The sequence below is a fragment of the Myotis lucifugus genome, unplaced genomic scaffold (genome assembly GCF_000147115.1).
Source record: "Myotis lucifugus unplaced genomic scaffold, Myoluc2.0 scaffold_63, whole genome shotgun sequence".
NCBI classification, from domain to species: Eukaryota; Metazoa; Chordata; class Mammalia; order Chiroptera; family Vespertilionidae; genus Myotis; species Myotis lucifugus.
In genome coordinates, this window is record NW_005871111.1 from 5,189,550 (window position 1) to 5,207,517 (window position 17,968).

General features: G+C 37.5%; 1 protein-coding gene across 1 annotated transcript in view; it reads left to right on the top strand.

Moving 5' to 3' along the window:
• SGIP1 (SH3 domain GRB2 like endophilin interacting protein 1) overlaps window positions 1-17,968 on the top strand; it is a 204,266-nt gene that overhangs the window by 171,261 nt on the left and 15,037 nt on the right. Inside the window, exon 16 of the mRNA XM_023754681.1 lies at window positions 12,684-12,795. Within this exon, the coding sequence (XP_023610449.1) occupies window positions 12,684-12,795 (112 nt within the window). The remainder of the gene's footprint in view (window positions 1-12,683; window positions 12,796-17,968) is intronic.

Below are 17,968 nucleotides of genomic sequence, written 5' to 3' on the forward strand. Positions count from 1 at the left end.
GGCTCAAATAGCAAGTTTTCAGCAGTCAGACGGTTACAGACAGCATTGTTATGCCTCTCCATTCATAAATCTCAGCCCTGAGGGGAATACTTGCAATAGTATTCAAAATTGCGGCATCCCCCTTTTAACTGTAAGAATAGGAATCATTCAAGAAGTACAGAAGAAATCTCTAGTTATAATAGTTTTGTTACAATATCAAAGGATGTATGCTCATTATAAAAACAATTTAGAAAAACAGAAAAGTTTAAAGAAAATGAGATAATCTATCATCTAACCATAAAACCACAGCTATCATTTCGGTGTATTTCATTTCTAAGATTTTTCATATGTATGTGACTGTGTGTTATATTTTCATACAGCATAGAATTATGTATCCTTTTAACATATGGTAATGTCCCCCATGCCATTAAGACATATTTTAAAATAGCCCACAGTTTGCTTTGTCCTAATTATGCTATTGACTTAAGCACATTACTTTTTAAAATTTAAACAGTATGGGAAAGTATAGATAAACACAGATAAAGAGGGAAATCTTGCCATCTGGATCGTGAGGGCATTATGCTAAGTGACGTTAGCCTGAAGGAGAAAGACAGATACTACATGGTATCGCTTATTTGGAGTCATTAAAAAAAAAGCAACCTCATCGAAATGGAGAGTAGAAAAGTGGCTTCCAGCGGCTGGGTGAGGTGGGGAAATATGAAGAGGTTGGTAAAAGGGTAGACTTTCAAGTGTAAGATGAATAAGGTCTGAGGAGCTAATGTAAACTTGGTGACTATAGTTGACAATACTATATTGTACAATTGAAATTTGCTAAGAGAACAGAACTTAAATGTTCTCACACAAAAAAATATGTGAGGTGTTAGATGTGTTACTTAACTAAATGGGAGGAACCCTTTCACAATGTTTATGTAAATCAAATCATCATTCATACACACTTTAAATATCTTACATTTTATTTCTCAGTTATACCTCAATAAAGCTGAAGGGGGGGGGGGGGGGAGATCCTGGAAAATAAATAAATAAAGCCCTGAAAGCACAATGTTGAGACATTAGTAGAGATAACATTTTTAATGTCTGGTGAAACACACACACACACACACACACACACACACACACACACACACTGCATTTATTTGAATCCAAGAATTCATGCATTGGAATATGTTCCATCAATTTAGTAACAACTTTTCAGGTGCAAAATAAACTTGATTAAATGTAGAAAAGCATTTTTTTCTCACCAACAATAGCAGACAAAATGCACATCACTATCTTCAGTATAACCATCAGAAATTGAGTCTAAACCTGTATTATATTCAGACTTAAAGATACATCTAAATTACTTCTGGCCATCAGCAGTTATGTTAATATCACAGTAATATTCCACATGTTCATAATCATGACCTGTTTATTCTCTTTGACGCTGATAGTTTAATCTTGAAAGTCACTTAGAAGTTTTTGACAGACACAGTTTTAGCACCTGGGTTACATATCTATAATAATAAAAAGCGTAATATGCTAACTAGACCAGACGTCCTTCTGGACGACTTACCAGATGAAGCAAGGGCTGCAAGGGAAGCCCTGGTCCCGGGTGCCTGCCGGTGGCCGGAGGGAAGTCCGGGTCCCGGGTGCCAGAGGGAAGACAGTGCCAGCAGCCAGGGGAAGGAAGGCCTACTCTTGCACGAATTTTGTGCATTGGGACTCTAGTTCTTCTATGATGCATAATTCATTCATAACCTATTTGTCTTATCTTTCAAAATGCTGTGGTTTAGATTTCAAACCATGTGGCATTTTCTTCTGCCTGATGTTGCATGTAACAGTTTTTCTTCTATGTACAAATAACTTCTTTACTCACTTGTACATAATACTCTATTACTGCATCAGATGGAATCTTAAAAAAATACTTTTGAAGGGAAATAGGGGTCCAAATGTAAATTGAAATTCAATCACATGACAGGCTATCAATTCAAGTACTTCAACTCAACTGAGGATACCATGAGATGAGCTGATTATGCTACCCATGGTTACACTCCCATGAGTACAGGCAGAGCCAACAGTGGAATCTGCTCTGTTAGCAGCTGCCAACTTTCTTTTGACATTGATTACAATATGCATCTCAACCCATTATACACCATAAGTGTCTATAGAAATGTTCAGAAATGTTCAAATGTTTTCAAAAGTATGTTTCTTATAATTCAGGAAATAGGTTATGTACAATTTTATGTAAATAGAATATATAATCTGCTCGTAACTGTCAATAGTAGTTATTTAAATTTACTACATTTGTGTATACATGTGTGCATATATACATATGCATCTATATAATGTATACATATACATATGCATTATATAATCATGTTAATGGTCCCATAGTATCATATTTTATGAATGTACTTATCTTTTATTAATGGATATTTGGGTTTTTATCCTTTTTTTTTTTTTTTGCTCTTATGTCAAAGGTACATATCCTCTAGCTGTGTCTGAATTTATCCGAAAGAAATATTGTTAAAAATGGGATTGCTATGTTAAAGGAGATGCAGTTTAAATATTACTACATTCTACCAAATATTTCCTACACAAAGTTCATACCAGGATTATGATTAACAATTTTTCTATGCCCTAATCAACACGGAGTTATTTTCAATTTTTTCACCTTTTCCAATCTAATAGGGAAGATGTGATATGTGATTATTTTTAGCTCCATTGTTAATTACTGGGAACTTTTAAATATCTGCATCACATTTCATTCTGTCATGAATCATGATTCATTTCACTTCAGTTGTTAGGTATATAAATTGCTTCAAGTTGCCCCACATGCAGTGAACATCTTGCACATAATTCTTTGGCCTTAAGATGTTTTCTTAGAATAGATTCTTAAAATTGGAATTTGGGGCTAAAATTATGAAACTTTTAAAAGTTCATGCTACCCATTGCCAAAGCAGTTTTCTAGAAAGATTATACCAATTTTAACTGCCATCATTATATCACCATGCCTACTTCATTATATTCTCACAAGCATGAAGTATTTTTTTCAGATATTTTCTAATCTGAAAAGGTAAAACATTCTCTGTACCTATTGCATTTCTTTGGTTACATAGCCACCACCTTTCTGAAAGTACACACCAGACTTTTCACAGAAAAGCATACTCCTCCTGCCCAACATGCTTGGATGGCTATTTCGGAACCTCTAATTCTTCCCATTCCTTAGACTACTTGGATTTTCTCTTGATGCTCATGTCACTGTCCCCTATAGGCTGTTGTATTCTGGCCTTGCTCCTGTTTGGTTCAAAGCCTAAACCAGGCTTACCCCAGCTTCTCTGATCATATCCCCTGACTAGATTTCCCTCTTTCCTGCCCCAGTTCAGGGACCACCCACGTTGTCCATGGGAGAACAGCTCTGGATTGGCCAAGCTCTCCCGCCTCCCTTTCCTGTACTCTGTTCCTATGTAAGGCCCTTACTAGATATTCTCCCCATATCTTGATTATATCACCCATAACTATGGCACCACAGTTATTCACTCGGTGGAAACTTGAATAAATAGTTTTTAAAATAAACAGTTATTCTTCAGTAAACCCAGTGCCTTAGACTTTTTCCAAAAGAGTTGATGAGGTGTACAAGGTCATGAGCATCCATGGCCCTTTTAAACTACGGACCAGTGATTCTCAAACTTTTTTTTTTCTGTATCCTCCCTCCCTTACTCAGGGAGCCTTTTTAGACCTTTCTTTTTCCATAATTGCTCCCCAGTAGAATTTTAATATCACAGATGTTCTGTACATCTGGTTATGTACTGCATGTGTATCTGCATGCTTTATATGTAAAAAAGTAAGATTTCTTTTCCCCAAGAATCACTTTTTTCTCTTTTTTTCCACTCCCCCTCCCCCAAGAACCACTTTTCACCTCCTTTGGGGTGATACTGCTGCACTGAGAATACCTGCTGTGCATCTAGCTGTACCTTGGAACAAAGTGTACTAACATGAATGGGCAAACATTGATAATACAGGGTAGGGTTTACTAATGCAATTCAAGTTAGATTTGGTTTTCATTCCCAACACATCACTTACTATAGAGCAAGTTACCTTGAGCAAACGGTTTAATTTCACTAGGTTTCAATTTCCTCACTGGTAACATACTAGTATACATAATAATAGTTTGTACCCCGAAGAGATATTTTGAGAATAAAAGACATAACGCATGTAAAGTATTTAGCACAGTGGTCATTACATAAAAGTGCTCTACATAAATCAGCTGTTGATATCATTTATACTCTTTGAGTCATGTTCTACCTGGCTCAGCTTCGAATGTCTGATCGAATACATTCTCAGTGCTATCTATATGGGACTGTCTAGGATTTGGTTGTGTGAGTTCTCATACTGAAGACATTGCATTATGGCTTTGTCTTCTCCCTTATGTCTATTTTTAACAATAGTCCTTGTGTTGATGATGTTTGATGTGATGTTGAGGATGAAAACAAAGTATAATTTTTCCATTTTCTGAGTCATACATTATTTTAGAATGTTAATTAGTGCAGTTTGAAGAAAATTCTCTATAAAACATGACAAAAATGTCAGCTGAATATGTTTCTAGACAGAGTGGAATTTGAAAAATAAGAAATATATGCAGCCCAGCTGATGTGGATCAGTGGTTGAGCATCAACCCATAAACCAGGAGGTCAGGATTCGATTTCCAGTCATGACACATGCTGGGATTGTGCGCTCTACCCCCAGTAGGCGGTGTGCAGGAGGCAATGATCAATGATTCTCTCTCATCATTGATGTTTCTCTCTCTCCCTCTTCCTCCCTCTCTGAAATCAATAAGAATATTTTTAAAAAGAAATATATACACATGAAATATATATATATATAGATATATCTCCAGAACAGGTAAGCAGGGACTTATGAAGAAGAAAACTGAAAATAACTCTATTCCATACCCAGAAATTCAATATCCTTTATTCTACTTTATGATAACTGACTTTAAGTGTGCCATCCTCCTTTTCATGAATGGGAATGCCTTGCACACCAAAAAACATGTAACAGGTGTAACGCACTCAATGCCATTGTGGGTCAAGATGAAACCTATGTGGCTCCTTGTAAGTTAAGTGGACCTGTATTTGAATCCTGACTCCACCACTTACTGTCTGTGAAAATGTGGGCAAATAACTATCTTCTCTCAGATCTTGTTTTTTAATCTGTAAATATTTAGAAAGCAAACTCCATGAATTCAGTGAAAGTGATGGTGGAAAGTCATTGTCAGTTGACAAACTATTAATGCCCGAATAAGAAGGAAAAAAGACACTTCCATCATAGCCACTTCAAAAGAAGATCAGGAAGTTGAGAGGCCCTTAGGAAAATTTATAAAACTCTCAATTAACCCTGCAATAATGGCTCACTTGATCATGATTTAAAGCCACATTTGAACCTAGATTGATGTGTAGAGCTATAATACAATTTTTTATCAGAAAAATATACCCTTCCCCAAAATATCAACACAAATCATTTTTGTTCATTCTAAGAATCCATTAATTATTTGTTCATGTGTTAATAAAAATTTTTCACACAAATACAGCTTATGAGAATTTAGAGTCCCAACCAAGCCTTTTATCACTATATCCTTTGAAATTATAGGAACCATTTAAATACATTTGTTTTGGGATAACTTTTTTATAATGACTATTCTTAGATAACAAGGATATCCTATATCATATTTAATCTTCACAACATCTGTAGAAGATACTATCTCTATTTTACAAAATGATGAATCTAAACTTCAGAGAGGTTAAGTAATTTGCTCAAGGTCACACAGTAAGTGATAAAGTCAGGATTCAAATTAAACTCAATATTATTTCTTTGTCTTTGTCACTAAATTATACAGAATGTACTCTAAATTATAGAATTGAATATAATTTATTTTTTATTCCAACTAACATGAAGTGCTTTAAAAAAAAACCCAATTTCCACTCTGCTGCTTCATACAATTCCTGAAATTTCTTCTCTCTTCTTTTATGCGTTCTGAGACTTTGTTGCTTACATGTGTTTGTTCCATCTCCGTCACCCTCATTTCTGGATGTAAAGGTCATTTGCCCACCTTGACTACATGCTTCACTTTCATACAGTGACCAGCAAGGTTGTGGGATGAGGCATCTTTGTTAAACTCAGGACGTAAACATTCACTTATTTGTAAACTATCTCGTACTTTTACTCAATTTCTGTCCCTTCCTTTTCTCCTTTTATTTAAAAAAAAAAACATTTCATTCTGTTTTATAATATGTTTTTATTGTTTTGTTTTGTTTTGTTTTACAGAGAGAGGAAGGGAGAGGGGGAGAGAGATGGAAACATCAATGAGAGAGAAATATTGATTGGCTTCCTCCTGCATGCCCCCTACTGGGGATCAAGTCTGCAACCCAGGCATGTGCCTTCACTGGGAATTGAACCAGTGTCCTCTTGGTTCCTGGGTCAACACTCAACCACTGAGTCACACCAGTGGGGCTCCTTTTGTGGGGGGAGGTGTGTCTTTCTCTTTTAAAATTTCTCTCCATTCCCTTTTTTCCTTTAGTGTTGTATATACACAGTCTATACTCCATCTTCCACAAATCAAGGACCTTATCTTTTAAATATTTCATACTATTATGAGATTTTATTTTTACCTTAAGGTGTGTGGTGTGTGTGTAATTTTGCTTGGTGAGGAGAGTCACAGAAAACTGCCTTTCAGAAAATAATCCTCACACACTGGTGACTCTGTGTGTCTTTCTCCATTTCTCAGAACCCCTAAGTGTACATGAAATTGCTTTCCAGGACCCTGGAGTTGCTATTTTGTCAGAATTGCACAACCTGATGGCAGCAACTCGTCCTTCTGGGCTACTACAAATGCGCTATCAGATGCCTAACAAAATTTTGTTCTGACTCTGTGCTCCTAAAGCAGAGCAGGCTAGAGCGTGGGATCCAGAGTCAGGCATTCCTATTTAGAATTTGCATCCCAATTCTGTCCTTAACTGCTTACTAACTGAGTGGCTATGTGGCAAGGCTACTGAATGATGTGAAACCTGTTTGCTCATCTGTAAAGCAAGGATAATAATGATAATTTAGCCATGTAGGCATATTATCAGGATTAAGAGTTAATATAACTAAAGTTCCCTGAATAATTCTTGGTATACAGTGAAAACTACAGAAGTTTTTGTGGTTGCTACTACTGTTTTTGTTAAAGTCAGAAGACCTAGGATTGATTTTCACCATTGCCACTTACTAGCAGAGTGACCTTGAGCTAGTCGCAGTGGTCGGCAAACCGCGGCTCGCAAGCCACATGCGGCTCTTTGGCCCCTTGAGTATGGCTCTTCCACAAAATACTGACTTCTGCACATGGGCCACAAAGTTTCAATCGCACTGTATGTGCGCGCCCCCACGTGGTATTTTGTGGAAGAGCCACACTCAAGGGGCCAAAGAGCCACATGTGGCTCACGAGCCACGGTTTGCCGACCACGGAGCTAGTGAAATGGAGATAATTGTACTGAATTTGATTATCCCTTCAGTGTATAAAGAACATAAAGCCATATTAGTGTTTGATCTTTTATTTTATGGAAGGACTTACATCATAAATACTGTTTCTACCTTGAATTCTTTAAAAATGATCATTGATAGTAATACAATAAGTTATAATATTAAATTATTTTCCAACTTTATATAATGCTTTACCATTTATTTTTACCTAATATTATAGTTCCTTTCCATACTTTAAGCCTCATGAAGATTAGGGCATATTTTGTATTTTTCTATGTATCCTTCAGCACCTAGTACAATGTCTAATTATTGCAAGAACTCACACTTGAATGAATCAAAAGACAAACATGCATTTAACAAACGTGTACCTCCTGTTGGTCCAAGCATCATGTCAAGCAACTTAAACAGACATAATAACCACATATAACAAAGGTCTTACGATAACAGAATTTTAGTGATGAAAGAAACCTGACAATTCTAGTTTAGCTTTATGCTCAATGAAAAATACCATTTGTGGTATCATTTCCCTTTGTTTCCTACCAAAGTAAATACTTAACTTCAAAGAACCTACTCTATTTCAACAACCTGAGTAAAGCTTGCCCTGACAAAGTAACAGCAACAAAAATGGCAATAATTATGTCTTTCGAGTACATACTGTGCTAAGGACTTCACAAATATCCCATTTGATGTTCACCACAAGCCTTTAGCATAGATATTATTATTATCTGTTCTATTTTAAAGCTGAGGAAACTGAGTCATGGACAAGTAGCTTGCTCCTGGTCATCCAGATTGTAAATGGAGGAGCCAGGATTCAGAGCTAAGTCTGTATGACCAGAGCCCAAGCTTCCTTTTGTTCAATCACAGATCAGTGCCCCCATCCGGCTTATTTGGCAATTAATCTTGGGTGAAAAAACCTAGTGCTATCACTTTATTGTCTTAAGCTTTTGTTTGCTTATGTTAATTAAGTTTTTCATATGTTTATGTCTTGTTTCCTGAGAGTTTACATATCTGTGTCCCCACCATTATCTTGCAGGAAGTAGAGGTTCAGTAAATGTTTGACAGATCCCCCTCCCCCAACTTCCAATGAAGAGATACTATTTTCAAGGCAGCTTATTTCCCTGTTAGAAAGTTGTTCCTACTGTTCAAATTTTTTTAAGTACCTATAAACAACTTAAAAAATCATAGAATTCTAAAACACGGATAGTATGTATTCTGTTGCCTTTGTTCTATGGTTGAGAAAATCTAAAGTTAATTGAATTGCCCAGGGTCACCAGGCTATTAACTTGCAGATCCATGGCCATGAACTCTGGTCCCTTGAGTCAATGTCTGGTAATATTATTTCAGATATTTGAAAATAGGTGACAGGCTCCTCATAGTTCTCTTAGGCCATGAGGTTTGAATTTTTCACCACCTTAGATTTTCTTCTGGTTTTAAACCAGTTTTCTAATGATAATACTAACAGACTCTCTTAAGGTACTGCAGGGGAACAGAAGCATTCATTTATTACTAATAGCATTTTAATTAAGTATAATCTTTATGCAAACTAATCTGTCATTATTAGTAAAAAATGTATTTGCCTTATAGTTTGGTCATCCCACTTTGTAGTAATAAACTGTATCTTAAGGAAATAGTTAAAAAGAAAAAAGAAGAACAATTTACTTTAAAATGGATTTAGAATAATCACTACTTAGAAATGGCTCAACATTTGTAGAATATGTGTAGAGTAATATATACTTGTCATTGACTATTGTGATTCATCTAATTCTCAATTCACTTGATAAGACTATTATCCACCCAGTTTCACTGTTTTATTCACAAGAATATCATGGGAGACTATTGAAGGCTATGCAGAACTGAAAAATATTATACATGATATTCTCTTCATCTACTAATATCGGCACTTCTCACCAATTTTTATCTTTTTCTTTCTAAGAGGTCGCCTTGCCTGCATTATTGTCTCCCTCACTAAATTCTCCACCACACTATAGCTAGAGTGATCTAAACTCAAGCCCTCTTTTAATTGTCCTATTTCAAATGCCTCAAAACCCTCCCATCTTCCATAGAGGGTATTCTTAACTTTAGTTCCAGGACTCCCAAGAACTTTAAGAATTTTATAATTCTGTTCCAAATTTTATAATTCTGATGCTCTGAAAAGCATCATAGATTTGTATTAGATTATCAAAAAGTAACTATGATTTTAATGCCTATAAATCACATATAAAATAAAGACAAATTTTCCTAAATAGTTATATAAACCTCTTCATGACCTAATTCCTAACCCCCTAAGCCTCATCTCCTTCTTTGTCTCAGCCTTCAATAACCACCACATTCATATATATATGAATATATATGAATTCTTATATATATAAGAGCTTTGCTCGTACCATTCCCAAAGCATTTATTAAATTGCTCTAATAATTTGATTGAAGGTCTATCCCTTCACAAAACTCCAAGCTACAATTCATATATATATATATATTCATATATATATGAATATATATATATATATATGCACAAACACACACATACACACAATAATAATAATAATGTCACACTTCCTGTGGTTTCTCAAAATATCATGTGAACTGAGCAAACATATGTCCACCTATGTACATGCTGGACCATCTTCCTTCTCCCCATCCTGAGATCCCAGTCATCCTCAAACCTCAGCCACCTTATCACCTTCTCAATGAAACCTTCCCAGACGTGTCCAAGCATGAAGTACTTTCATAGAGCTTTGCTTGTACCATTCCCAAAGCATTTATTAAATTGCTCTAATAATTTGATTGAAGGTCTATTCCTTCACAAAACTCCAAGCTACAATCATAAGGTGGCTATGATCCTGACATACTGGTGAGAATCCAGCCCCCTTGCCAAGTTTAAGCAACAGTTAGGGAGACCATGCTACTTCAGGAGAATAACCTAGGATTCATTCAATAAGTATTTGAACTAATGCGTGAACAAATAAACTGAGCAACACTATTACAAAATAATGGTCTTTGTTTACATGTGCTTCCTTTATTTATAGATGTGCATAAACTTTACCTTTTTGAGACTCAGCAATGGATAATTTATTTACTAAAAGGTCAATGTAATTTGGGCTCTGTTTTACAGAATAGGGAGGTCTCATAAAAGAAGTTCATGTCATACTTTCTTCTCTCTAAATGTTTACAGTCTTGTGGGCAGCAACGACTTAGACATGTATAAGACTCACTGTTGGTACTTTAATTGTTTACTTGCCCTCAAATGATGCTATAATTTCCTACTTAGTCTGCAAAATGATATACTCCTCAGAGCCTAAACTTTGCACTTAAACATATCTGAGTACCAATCTTAAATATTCTGTGTACCAGCAGTGCAAGACTGACCCAATTGTATAAACTCTGAGTCTTGGCTGTATCAACTACAAAATGAAGGTAATGCTTCCTTCATATGTTTACAAAGATAATATATGTACCACACCTGGTAAGTACGCAGCAAGTAATGGTGATGGTAGTGAATGGTGTTGATGGTGTTAATGCTGATGGTGATGTTAGCACATTGAACTGCAACTCCTTGAAGACAAGAATTATCTTTCATTTATATTTGAATCCCCAACACCATAGTACCTGATACATATCAGAGAGTAAGCAGATGTTTCTTACTAGTATAATCAGTTGCCAACTACTAGATATTAACAACTAAGGGAATAGAAAAAGAAGAGACTAGCGTGAACTAGAATTATCAAGGGAAACTTTATTGAGGACAGAGATATACAAAGGATATATTTTTTTCATTGCCAGAGACCAAAACAGAAGTGACTGAGTTACTGAAGATAAAAGAAGCATAACATGCAATGTGTGATGGGGCAGGGAAGAGTAAATGTCTTCCTTTGAAGCATTAGCAGGGGACATAATTAAATACCTTGTAATTACTAACACTTTACTGTTCAGCACCAGGCCTACATATTAATAACAAAGATAATAATCCCAAGCCTTGCTCCCTTTGGAAGCCTCATGTTATATCAAAACAATACAAGAAAATGTATCATTTAAACAAACTGTATGCCATAATAAGAAAAACATGAGCTTTATAGGGTGGCAAATCTAGGTTTGAATTTTAATTTTGCCATTCAACTAACTTTATTGTCTTGGGCAAGTCACTTACCTCTGTGAGCTTCAGTTTTCTCTTCTGTAAAATAGGAATAATAATGTTTGTCCCACAGGGCCGATGTGGGGTTGCATGATATTCTTGTAAGGTATCCAGTGCAGTGCCTGGTGTGTAGCAGGTGTTCAATAAACATGCGTATTGCTGTTATTTTTGACTAGAGGCCTGGTGCACAAATTCGTGTAGGGCGGGATGGGGGGGACATCCGGCCAGCCCACCGAAATAGGGGCTGATCAGGCCAGGCCAGCGGGCGGGGGGAGGAGGGTGATAGGGGGAGGAGACTTGGGAGGTTGGCCAGCCCCGCCCCTGATGCGGGGGGGGGGGGGGAATCGGGTGGGGCCGGCCAGGGGGAGGGGCCATGGGCAGTTGGCCAGCTGGCAGTGCCCCCAGGTCATACTCCCTGTTGAACTCCCAGTTGAGGGGACAATTTGCATATTAGCCTTTTATTATAAGGATAGTATGAATTGATGCATTTATGTTTGTTCCAAGCCAAGGGGTATATTTTGGTTGTCCATTTTTTGGACATGTAAGCTTGAGCCTACTTGATCTGAGAATAATTGAGAAATAATCCCAGAATTTTTAAAATGGAAATAATCCAGAAAAGGACAAAGTGTAGCATTGTACTCTGTGGCTGTTTGTGTCTTTAATGTGAAGAAATGCTAAAAGTGTTATGGGCAATTATGTAGGGTGAATGCTCAAATAGGAAGCTAATCATTTCCTTTATTAACTACCTGCTGTACAAACTGTCATGCAAATACTGCCTTGTGCTTTATGCAAAACATTGAAACACCTAGGACTTTATTCTTCTGCTTGGATTTTTTTCTGTAGTAAAATACATACTGAATTAATTTCAAGTGTGTTTGTCTGTAAACCAGCCAAATATTTATTTTTAAATATTTGAGCTCTATGTTGAATATACAGAGTTATAGTTCTTAGCACATTACCTTTTTTTCAGTAGTAGATTGCATTCTTAAATCCTTTAATATAGTTCCACATATACTAAAATGTCTTTTATGCCCATATTAATGAAAATTTTTCATTTTATACAGGTTCCTCCAGGGGACCCAGCCCTCTAACCATGGGGGCCCAGGACACCCTCCCTGTTGCAGCAGCATTTACAGAAACGGTCAACGCCTACTTCAAAGGAGCAGATCCCAGCAAGTAAGCCTGGGACTTAGTCCCCTGTCTTCACACTCTGTCTTATTCGGTGGAGGCTACCTTACGTACACCTACTTAATTCCTTGTCCTAGAACCAAAAGAAGTCCAGCAAACATGAACAAGTGGTATACCTAGAATGAAAAAGAAGATTTAATTAGGGATATTAATTCACTGATTTTTTTTAAAGAATGTACCAAAAGATCCAATAATCGAATATCTTACCATCCAGAAATCTCTGATTTAGTGTTGGTTGCAAGTAACAGAATACTATAACTCAACTCTGTCAGCAATGAGAAAATCTATTATGTCACAAAAGTAAATGTCCAGATCATGTCTTCTGTTGCCCTCATCTTTCCTGGACAGGAATCGCCTGCATACAAACTAAAACAATGGTGCACTGGAATGAGAATGTGGGGGGAAAAACTTCCCATAACACCCGGATAAATAAGAGGGCAAGTTATATGTGACCCTTACTCTGAGTAAGGAAAAACTGGCCAGAAATAAATAAGTAAATAAATTGTAATCACAGCAAAATAAAACTTCTAGGGAAAAATATACTACTATTTACAAGAACCTTATTTCACTTATATCAGTACATATTGATAAGGGACTTGACCAGAATGTATATGTAACATAACGAAATGTTTTGTCTCTATATAAGGAGTTTCACAAAAAGGATTCAGGAAGTCTGTGGATTTCCTGAGATTATATTACTTAACTTACATGTGTGTGCATATATGCATTTGTCCGTAAAGGGGGTCTACAACATTAATCACTTTCACAAAGGGGTTCATGAACCACACACACACACACACACACACACACACACAGTTAAGAGTGATTATTGTTCTACACTAAAAACTAAACACTTAGGTCAAACTAGGTTTCACTTGTGTCACTAGTAGAATTCAGGTCTGAATTTGATGGATAAACAAAGGGCAAACCTAAGTGAGGGAAATATTGCTGAGAAAACCTTAGTATCTATGGAAATAACAGTAAGAGAAAAAAATCAATGTGCCTATAGAACAATAGGCTATTTTATAAAAATTTTGAAAACTGATAATTAAGAATAATTAGAACTTTGCTTCCCACATGTATTTTAAGTGGGAATCTGTATGACTAATCATGAATTCTCTTTACACTTCAGAAACACTGGTTTTTATAAGTCTAGGTGTAACACTATTACGCTGGGAAAGTAATATAATTAGCAACTCCACCTTTTGGTGTCCTACCCAACCTCTGGGATCTATCAACCACTCTAAGTGTCATGTCTTTTTAAATATCTAGGTTTTATTCTAAGCCCAGAGTATTGTAGAGAAGCAAACACTGTGGCCTGCGGTATCTTGGTCCATTTGGGCTGCTAAAACAGAATTCCATAGAGTAGGTAGTTTATTTCTCATAGTTCTGGAGGCTAGGAAGTCAAAGGTCAAGAAGCTGGCAGATTTGAGTGTCCAGTGAGATCTGGCTTCCAGATTCATAGACAGCCTTTTCCCATGTGACCTCACATTGTGGCAGGGACAAGAGCTCTGTGGGATCTCTTTCTTTCATAAGAGCACTAACCTCGTTTATGAGGGCTCTACCCTCATGGCCTAGTCACCTCCCAAAGGACCACCTCCAAATGCCATCACATTGGGGATTAGATTTCAGTCTATAGCACTCTGGTTTATCTCAGGTCCTTTCTTTTTTATCTTCAAAGCAGGAAGTTCATTTGCCACATCCTCATATCAATAGAAATTAAAAGCTACCTCATACAGAGGTCTGAGTTTGAACTGTTAGAGGAAGGACATACATACCCTAAGTTTAGGTTGTATATATACTACATGGGATAAACCTGGGTGCCGTAGACTGAATGTTTACATTCCCCTGCCCCCATGCCCCAATTCATATATTGAAACCCATAAAAGCAGTCAAACCAAATTAATTTTTAGTGCTTTTCCTATGCCTTTGGATATGAACTGAGCCATTGACTTATGGATGACTGCACATATTGAGCTGTTTTTAATTATACTGCCATAAATAGTTGCAGAATATACTATATATTGGTAGATAGGAGGTACAGAATATTTCATTAAAATTATGAGATCTAAAATTTATGAATAGATCATGAAGTAGTGTTCTTCTAAATTTAATTTCTTCTCCAGGCAGTAAATCATTTGCTGTCCCTGTGTTATTCACTTTCAAGGAAGCAACTCAAGTTCAAAAGTTTGATCATGGGGTGAGGAAGGAAGGAGGAGGATAAAGCCAAACACAGCACCACATAGGGAATGATGCAGAAAAGAAATGGGGATTTGCTTTTGCCTGTGGTTCCCTCTCATCCTGAATCAGAGCCTTCTCCATGTGTTCAGAATGTACATTGGAAACAGAAATCTACTACTTTGTTTTTTACAATCCGTTATGATATACAATCCATTCAAATAGAGTTACACTTTTCCCCTGAGTATTCAGAACACCTGTGACAGGTATTCTGCCATCTGAGTCTTTCTCAATAGCTGGTAGGCACAGAATTCCTTGATTTTTGCTGCTGGCTGGGAAGTCACATCTCCCATTATTATCTCCTATTTGAACAAGCCTGGTACTAGGGGTTAATTCTCTAATCCCCTAGAAAAACTTGGGTTTCTCAGCTATATTCAGCCCATCCCTTATCATCATACTTCAGTTATTTATTCAAGTGTTTGTCTCCCTGTTTACCCTGGAGGCTTGGGCAAGTACCACATCTGTCCTGTTTCTCACTGTTCATTCTAGTGCATTCCATTATGCTGGGCACATTGAATGGGCACCCTGTGCATCACTGTGAAATGTACTCTGCACTAGGTTCTGTGTTATGCACCTTTGCCTTCCCAGAACCTAAGACATACTACTTGCCTTCACAATAGTAGATAAGATATGTGCAAGAAACAACAACATTTTCAAAAAAATATGTACATGTGTCCATGAAAACTAGAAAAAGGAAAATTTAAGAAAGGGTAAATGGAGAGGATATTAAGGAAGGCTTCAAAAGGGCCTGCTTTTGAACTGAGTCTTGAAATATGAAAAGGAGTTGGCCTAGTACCTAAGCCAATGGAAGGGGATTATAAGGAAGAGAAGCTGCTTATGCACAGGGGTATGTTCGTTTGAAAAGAAGACCATGGGCTGTTATCAGGGCAGTGCAGGGAAGTCACATTTAATGAGGATGCATTTCTGCTGACCTCACATAAATCAAATCCACACATTCGCTGGCCAAAACTGGCCGGCGTTTCTGTTGACTGGCTAACATGGTGCTACCTATGGGAGGCCCCAGTTTGTAAGTCACTTGGCCAGTAGACTTTGAACTTTTGCCATTCTTCACAAATGTTTCCTTTGTAAGGATTCACATGATTTCAAAGTGTATTCATAAAGTAAGTTTGCTAATATTTCCATATTGCAATATTTTAGATTTCCATAACTCACATTCACATGAAATATAGTCACGTTGTATGCTGATAGGAACAGTCATTAAAGTTAAACAAAGATTTTCCTTTAGTGAATATTGAGAATATTAATTTTTACATAGAAAGTTTCAGATCAACTTTGACATTGGATGGATTATTAAGTCAGCAAAAGTCTGACTCTGACACTTGAGATGTAGTTCAGAAATGTAATGTAAGTGAGGAGACTTGGTGTCCTTATATTGCCTTGTATTGAAGACTCATTGCTCACTGTACACGTTGGCCCCTTTGAAGGCAGAGGCTGCTTTGCTCACATTTTAATTGCCTCCCCACTCAAAAAAATAAACTTACACAGTTAGGAATCAATACATGTTTACTGACTTAAGAAACACCACCTCCTCCCCTCGCTGACTTGTTTTCAAAGAGCAACTTTATCCCCCACCAAGCCACCACTTAGCTCTCATTTTGAGCAACCTGGAAAAGAAACTGAGCAGTTTTCCTACCAACTAAAAAGCACTGGAGCCACCGCTGCTAACAATATGCTGAGTGATGGTACCGTTGCAGTCTAATTTACCGAGTGCTCTAATTATTGTTTTCTCCTAGATTTATCAAATGATATTATGCCTGTTCGCATATTGTAAGACATCAAGGGGAGACTCAGTACCAGTTTAGTACCATTAAATTAAGCAAGGCTTATGGGTCTAAGGCAGCCGTGGGCAAACTACGGCCCGCGGGCCGGATCCGGCCCGTTTGAAATGAATAAAACTAAAAAAAAAAAGACCGTACCCTTTTATGTAATGATGTTTACTTTGAATTTATATTAGTTCACACAAACACTCCATCCATGCTTTTGTTCCGGCCCTCCGGTCCAGTTTAAGAACCCATTGTGGCCCTCGAGTCAAAAAGTTTGCCCACCCCTGGTCTAAGAGATAGAGAAGGGAGGCAGCAGAGTGGGCCCCCAAACTCGCGCTCAGCAATATTCTTCAGAAGAGATGGATGGAGGTGAAAATTCTCATTCAGAGCAGTGCAGAGTTATGTGTGACAGTATCTGAGGGGAGAGGGTAGCCTATGGCAAACCAAGAGAGCTCACCTGCCTTCCACCTGCACCCAAACCCGGCCTCATGCATACAAGCCTGTAGCAGTTCTTCACATAAGCTATTTTGAATGTGGACCCAGGACTGTCTCACCTGAGCCCCGTGGGGCTCGTCAAGCACAGTTACACAGTACACAGGGTGACGATGGGGCAAATAGAGTTTCCTAGACTCAAACATGAGCAACATTTTCAGTTGTTGACCTCAATTTCCCTAGAAAGTATATTCCTGAACTTAAAGTTGTAGAACTGCTACCAGGTTCAGTTGTCCAGATGTATGGAGAAGTCATAAAAAAGTTCACTCATTTTAAATATTTACTCTTTCCCAAAGAAGAAGAATCCTTTTGAGATTTCTGCTTCTGGCCAAGGGCCTGATTTACCCTTCCCCTCGAAAATACCTCAGAAATACCTTGGAAGCACACAAAATACGTGAAACATTGATTTGCAAAGGACAGTTAACCTGGAGAAGGCAGGGGAGCCATGTGATTGCCTAGCTTACCTCTCTAGGTGTCCAGGCCATGGCCCGGGGAGAGCCCTGCAGATTCCCAGCTGTTCATGGGGAAGTGTGTCACTGAGGCACGCTCCACTGCAGAGCTGACTGAGGGGGTGTCAGCAGAAGCTAGTGGCCAGTAGATATTGCCGGCCACTGTGCGCTGCAGGAGCTGGCTGTGGAGAAGGTGTA